Source organism: Trichechus manatus, unplaced genomic scaffold (genome assembly GCF_000243295.1).
Source record: "Trichechus manatus latirostris isolate Lorelei unplaced genomic scaffold, TriManLat1.0 scaffold00069, whole genome shotgun sequence".
NCBI lineage: Eukaryota > Metazoa > Chordata > Mammalia > Sirenia > Trichechidae > Trichechus > Trichechus manatus.
Window position 1 is genome coordinate 3,243,465 of NW_004444005.1, and position 7,135 is coordinate 3,250,599.

General features: G+C 54.2%; 1 protein-coding gene across 1 annotated transcript; it reads right to left on the bottom strand.

Annotated features, from left to right (window-relative positions):
• Window positions 1–328: 328 nt before the first annotated feature.
• GDF11 (growth differentiation factor 11) lies at window positions 329–7,129 on the bottom strand. The gene is made up of 3 exons (XM_004379960.1): window positions 6,830–7,129; window positions 1,414–1,811; window positions 329–894 (listed from the first exon to the last, which is right to left on the bottom strand). Exons 1-3 carry the CDS (start codon window positions 6,840–6,842, stop codon window positions 514–516), a joined length of 792 nt encoding a protein of 263 aa, XP_004380017.1. The 5' UTR covers window positions 6,843–7,129; the 3' UTR covers window positions 329–513.
• Between the last annotated feature and the right edge of the window lie 6 nt (window positions 7,130–7,135).

Below are 7,135 nucleotides of genomic sequence, written 5' to 3' on the forward strand. Positions count from 1 at the left end.
GAGGGAAGAAGCTAAGAGTGTTTTTTTTATTTTCTCTCCTATTGAGAATGGTAGTCAGGGGATTTCCCCAAACTATACCAAGCCCCTCACCTTGCCAGTGGAAGAAAGGAGGCTTGGTGTGGGGCTTTCTCTTATTACTCCATTTCGGTCTCTCTCTCATTGTTTGTCTAGTCTCTGTCTCTCTATCCCTTTGCCTTCTCGCTGCTGCTCTTCTTGTTCCTCTGTCTCTATCCCTCTGCCTCTACATCTCTCTGTCTTCTCTCCAAACCTTCTCACCTGAAAACCTCAAACGCTCCCCATCCTGACCATGCCCCCTCCTTTCCCTTTCCCCCAAATGCCTCACCCCCCAACCACCACCTGCCTCCCTCTGTTGTATTGCACACTGCTTGGGCAGGGAACAAGGTGTGATGTTCATGGGAAGAGGTGGAGGGAGCTCTAGGGCCTGGGGGAATGGGGGTCAGGGCTAGGGGTCCAGGGGCAGGGTCTGTGAGGGAACATCCTCTGTCCCCCACCTTAGGAGCAGCCACAGCGATCCACCACCATGCCAGGGATCTTGCCGTAGATAATCTGCTGCTTGTCATTGAAGTAGAGCATGTTGATTGGGGACATCTTGGTGGGAGTACAGCAGGGCCCAGCAGAGCCTCTTGGATTGGCCTGTTGCACCAAGTGGGTGTGGGGATACTTTTGCATGAACATGTACTCGCACTGGCCGGAGCAGTAGTTGGCCTTGTAGCGCTTAGGAGCAATGATCCAGTCCCAGCCGAAAGCCTCAAAGTCCACTGTGAGGGGATATCGGCAGCAGCGGGACTCGCTTGAGTGCTCATCGCAGTCCAGGCCCAGGTTCCGCCGGGACCGTTTTGTGTTCTCTAGGACTCGAAGCTCCATGAAAGGATGCTGGGAGTGGGGGAGAGGAGAAAGAGTTGCGACATGGCCCCAAACTGCTCCCGCTCCCTGTTCCTTTCTCAGCTGCCTCTCAACAGGGGCACCAGAACAGAACAGAAACTTCTCAGCTTTTCCACTGATCCCACCCCCAGCCTACATCTTCTACCCACTTTTCTTGCCAGCTAGCAATCTCTCTCCTTCAACTCACCTTCCCTAATTCTTCCTCCCCCGGCAACCTGATTCTCCTCAGCCCCTTGGCCCAGGGCCTCATCCATGGTGTTCCCACGGATCTCCCATTAACTGACACCTTCACCCCAAGTCCAGTTTTCAGCTGTTGCCTGGCATAGATCCCTGAAAAGTGATAGCTGTTACCACCCCCTTCCCATTCCTCTTCTAGAATCAGCTACTGGTCCCAGAGAAATAATGCTGGTCCCTAGCCCCCTTCACATTCCTGGTATCTCTCCTTCAACATCCCTGCCTCCTCAGGACCAGGTTACACATATCTGCCACCACCTCAGGCCCCCTGCTCACCAGCCCCTCAGCTCCTGGCCCCAGGGAGGTGACAGCCAGGTCTGTTCCACTGGGATCAAAGGCGTTGATCTCGATGCCCCAGTTGCTTTGCGGCTGGCGGAACCAGCTGTGTAGCACCTGCTTGAAGTCGATGCTCTGCCAGTGGCCTGAGCGGGAGTGCAGCTCGATCTTGAGTGAGCGGATACGGATGTGACGCCGGCCTCCACCCCCTCCCCCTGTGGTCCCTTCCCCAGTTAAAGGTTTCAGTCGCAAGATCTGCAGGTAGACAGTGGCGGGGCGGGGTACAGGCCGTAGGTACACCCACAACTGGGCCTTCAGTACCTTTGTGAACATCACTTTGGGGCTGAAGTGGAAATGGCAGCAAAGAGGGCTGCCATCTGTCTGCACCGCAGGGTCCGCTGATGGGAGAGAAGAGGGGACAGCATCAGCAAAGGGTGTTTGCGGAGAGTCAGCAGCCCTGGGCAGAAAGGGAAGGGCCTGGGAGCACTGGCAATTCGGACTCCTCGGTCTGAGTTTCCAACTCTTCCCTTATCCTTCTCCAACTCCTGTCTTGTTGACTACCACGTTTCTGCTACCCGGTACAGTGCCTCCTACCTTTCTCTGTCGGATGGCTCTCTCAGGCCTTACTCACTGTCTATACCCATTCCCTAATCCAGTTGCCCTAATGGGCAGGTTCTCCTCTACCAGATAAGTTATGCAAAGACAGTTATTAGGGAATTCTCCCTCCACCTGCATCTTCCCCTTCTTCCAACTTTCCCCAGCAACTTTTTCTGAACCTTGATGTTCTTCACAGAAGCCACACTTCTTCTCATTCCTGCTGTCCTCAGGCCACCTTGCCTGGTTTCTGCTGTTTTGTCTGGTGGGCAGTGGAGCCTGGCACAGACCCCAAAAAGAGGTGAACTCAGAGAAGGGATAACCCAGGGTCCAGGAAGGGAGCGTGGGCTAAATTTATCCCATGAAGTAAAGCACCCACCCAAGCGTTTCCTGTGCATCTGACTCCCCATTCCCTCTCCTCTGAGAACAAGTTTCCTCAGCTGCCTCCTCATCATCACCACCATTACTGCCTCAGCTTTTGAGGAAGGGAAAAACTACCTCTATGTTCTTTCCTCCTATTTGCCCAGAGCATCAGAAATAATATTCAACACACCAGATCGACTATAATCAGTCTCCTTTTCTCCCCTGAGTCTCCTTTGGTTCCAATAAATCTTTATAAGTGTTCAACATCCCACCTTTACATTTTGACCCATTTCCCATTGTTCTGGACCATAAACTAACCCTCCTAGGGTGTAAATGATGATTCTTGATACCCACCTCTGCTTCCCTTCCAACTTCTCCCGATTCCTCTCCTTAATCCCTTAAATTGGTTAGGAATGCCCTAAATCCTGTCTCTATTAGACAAGAATATCTATTCTTACTCTAGATATCTAGACAGACTGAGAGAGAAGACTTAGGAAAGAACTTCCAGAGCCATATAGGTAGGATCAGGAAGTCCAGGCCTTTATGCATCATGCCCAGCTCTAGAATTCTGCATATCATGGAGGATTTATTCAGCATCTGTTGTCTCCCATCGCAATCCCCTAGCCCCACCACCCCAGGAAGACCTTCCAAGTGGAATGGGGAGGGAAGTGGTTAATGATCTCCATATATATATTCAGGGCATGATACACAAAAGTCCCCCTGCAGCTTCCTTTTCCTTGGGTCTTCTTTAGAGGTCCCAGGGCTCTGGTAATCCTCCCAGTTATCCTACTGGCTGGAGCTGCAGCGATGGCACAGTGGGCTAGGGTTTAGGGAGTGGAGATTCAGAGACTTTGGGACAGGGAAGCTGCTGGTAAAATGGGAAGTGACAAGTCACAATCCCAATAGCATACTATGACTAATTTCATCATAGGAATTGTCTACTTTCTTGCCTGTCTTTGTCATTAGGTACTAATCTTTGTGAGTACTGTGTGTTTTGATACGGTGTCTATTTTGCTCACCACTGTAGCTTTCTTGCCTCCCATAGTCCCAGGTGGTGTCCAATAAATACATGCTGAATGGATCCCCTAAGCCCCCAATCTTAAACTACACAAGCAAGGGTCTGAAGGTTCTTCCTAGCATCTAAACACTGTTCTTTGGTTGCAGTTGAAGTGGGTTTAATCACCATGGTCTGACTCATCATTAACCAGTATCTGACCTTACCCACCAAACTTCTCAGTGTGGTACAGATAATAATCCTTGCTTCATAGGAGTGCTGAGCATTAAATAAAGAATGTAAAAATAATAGTAACATCTCAATAAATGTTGGTTTATTGTTAGTTTTCCCTCTCTACACTCCAGAGAAAGGTATCACTTCTTTTCTAAGCTCTAAACATATCCCCCACCCAAGCTGACCCAGGGCTTGGAAGTAGGGGACTGGGCAACAGGGCCCTATCCCTGTCTTTGGTTCCTTTAGACAGTCCCCCATCCCCCCCCCAGGAATCGCCATTCACTTCTCCCCCAGTGGATGTAGGGAGAGTCAGTGCTGCAAGGGGACAGGACCTAGCGAGAAAAAAAAAGGAAGGGGGAAGAGAGAAGGGACAGACTAGAGATGGTGAGAGAGATAAGAACAGAGAAGAAGCTCTTAGGGATGGAGGCAGGTTAAAGGAGATAGGCAGAGAAATGGAGGAAAGAGGGGAAGAAGAAATAAGTTTGGGGGTTAGAAATCACTGGGAGAAAAAGGGGGTGATGGAAAGCAGTAGGTGGGGTTGGAAAGGAGTAGGTGGGGTTAGGAAGCTAAAGAAGGGAGGTATCTAAGCCTAGTGGGGTAAACCAGAGAAAGGACAGAAAGGGTAGAGAGAGAGGAACAAAGGAGAAGCAGGTAGAGCCACAGAGGGAAACAGGGGGCCCGAGAGAGTCCCCAACACACATATAGGCCCAGCCCCCTTGGGAAGGGGAAGGGGCCACATCTGTGTTGGATAGATGGGGTTGGAGGCAGGCAGCAGGTCAGGTTTAGTAGGCGGTGCTGGTCAGGAGAGAGGTCATTGCACTATTTTCAGCCAAAGCCCAACCCCCTCCCTATTACACCCCCCCCCACCCCCCCCCCCCCACCCCAACATACACTCTCCCAACCCGGACTGGAGGGCCTGGGGCAGGAGGTTGGGCTCAGAGGGTAGGGGCCTCTAGGCGTGGGGAGCAGTGAGAAACTGAGGGGCTGGGCTTGGCTCTCAGAAGGCCAGGGGGCTGGGTTCCCAGGATGAAGGCTGGGGTGAGAGAGCTTGAGAGGGTGGAGGGAACTAGGGCAGGCATAGCAGCCCAGGAGGGGTGGGGGCTGGGGTCTAGGGTTAAAGACTGGGGGAGGGGAGGGAGGGGGAGGGGAGGGGAGGCCATCTCTGCCGAAGAACACCTCCCCCGATTAGCAGAGCACAAGTCTCTTATTAAAGCGGGTCCCTGGGGATTAGACTATAAAAGTCTCTTTTTCCTTTTCCCTTCTCTCCCTCCCCTCCCCTCCACTCCCCCTCCCTCTCTTAAGAGCTCAGCCTGACTCTTAAAGGGGACGTACAATACCTGGCCAGAGACCCAGTTCCTTAGATATTCAGGTCCTGAGGTGGCACAAGGATGGTAGTTGGGGTGGGACCCCTTCTGTTGGTGCCCCCCCACAACCTCACCTGTACATGCATGAAGGATCCATTCACTTCCTGCATCCCTGTTACCAGAGCTGACTCTGGGTTCGGGCCTGTTGGTTAAGGGATGCTAGGGATAGAGGGGCAAGGTGGGGGTCCCCAGCACCATTACCCATCCCATCTAGGAAATCCTCACACACTCACACACTACACACAGACACCAGAGTGTCTTTTCCCTCTGTACCCTTCATCTTTCTTGTAGCAAACTCTTCTGAATTCCCCTACAACTCTGTTTCCTAGAATCCCCCGCCACCACCACCCTGCCCTCAGTCAATCTCAGGCTGACCCTAGCTTCCACAGTCAGAAGCCTTAAGAGCAGAAGGGAGACTGAGGAACCCAAGACCAGATCCCCATGTCCTCCTCCTCCCCCCTTAGTTTCCTAGTCTTTTGAGTTCTCTTTATAGCCCTGAACAGGCACTGTGGAGTTGGGAGTCTGCAGAAATACGGGTGTTAGTATGAAGCACTCAGCCTCACAGATGCACACCTGCGTTCCTGTGCCTCTCCCATGGGGGTGGGCCAGTAGGACTCCCCTTAGCCCCCAGGTTTTTATGACCCATCTGCCAATAAACCAGTCCCCCCCCTCTTCTGTTCAGAGCCATAAAACCAAACTCTGTGTGTGTGTGTGTGTGTGTGTGTGTGTGTGTGTGTGTGGTGGGGAGGGTGCAGGGGTGTGTGTGTGTGTGTGTGTGTGTGTGGTGGGGAGTGTGCAGGGGATTTTGCCAAACCACTAGTGAAGAAAAGAGGGCCAGGTTCCCTGGGGGGGGGGTGGCCGCGACCTCAGCGGGGGAGGGGAAGAGGGAGTCATCTGACCCTATGGAGAGCTGGGGGGGCGGGGGGGTGGTAGTGGTGGAGTATTGGCCTGGATTTTCCAGGCCATAAAATTTCAAAGCAGCTCAAGTCTATTAACATGTTCATCTTCCATTTGGCCAAGGACTCGGATGCCTGGGTTACCTCCCCCCACACCAATCTATTTTTTTCTCTTTTTGCCTAGGTCTTTTCTCTCCTCAAATCTGGCTGTGGGTGGGGGGGTGGTGAATGAGGGACGGAACATTTAGGTTAGAGCAGCCAAACGGGTGCTCTTAGCCGCCAGCGCAATGGAGTAGAGTTCTCTGAGCTCTAGCTTGGCCAGTACCGAGAAGGCACAGCTTTCCCAGTCCCTTGGGAAACTGGGTGTGCGGTGGATCTTGGGGTGGAAAGGCTGCCAGCTGGACTACCGATTGAGATACAGGGCCCTAGGATCCTATTCTTGTGACAGGGAGAGGAGCACTCGGTTCTCTGCAGCCGGTGGGCGCGTTTCGGAGCACGGGGTTGAGCGAGCTGGGGAATTGGTGCCAGGGCCGTTGGGAGGCAGAGCACCGCAGCCTGACTAGGACTGCGGGAGTCCCGGAACCTCCCGATTCCGTTCTCCAGCCTCCCCACCACGGTCCTTCAAGACAAAGTCGCTGTTACATCCCCTCCGCTGCGGGCCCCTGCTTCCCCCGACTCCCTCCAACAGGGTCTTTTGCGCACTTTGGGGGCGGGAGGCAGTATCTCGCAACCCACTCTCTTCGCCCGGTCCACCTCCAGGGACCGGCGTGCACACCACTCCGCAGCCTATCTCCACCGCTCGAAAAACTTCTAGGGAGCAGCCCCCGCCCCCTAGCCCATCAAGTTTTCGCGCAAAAGGCTTCTCGGTCGGGGCAGGCTGGAGCGCCCGGCTTCGGAGCGGGAGGCGCTCGCCTTCCCGGGGCCGGAGCCAGCTCCCCACCGCTCGCGCCCCGCGCCCCGCGCCCACTTACTCTCCTGGGCCATGCTAATGACGGTCTCGGTGGTGGCGTGGTACTCGTCTTCCTCCAAGAAGTCCTCAGGCTGCAGCGCGTCGCCCTGGAAGTCGTGCAGGTCCAGGATTTGCTGCAGCGGTGGCGCCTTGGGCAGCAGCTGCTTCACCACCTCGCGGCTGATGTTGGGGGCCTCCTTGAGCCGCAGTTTGCTCAGGATCTGCGACTTGATGCTCTCCAGGCGCAGCTCGCGGCTGTGCTGCCGCCACACGCACACCGGGCAGCTGTCCGGCTCGGGCGCCGCGGACGGGGCCGGCCGGCTTAAGC

Coding starts and splice junctions, on each gene's coding strand:
- GDF11 (XM_004379960.1), bottom strand. Junction 895..1,413: donor GGCCAGGAGCTGAGGGGCTG/GTGAGCAGGGGG, acceptor CCCCACTCCCAG/CATCCTTTCATGGAGCTTCG.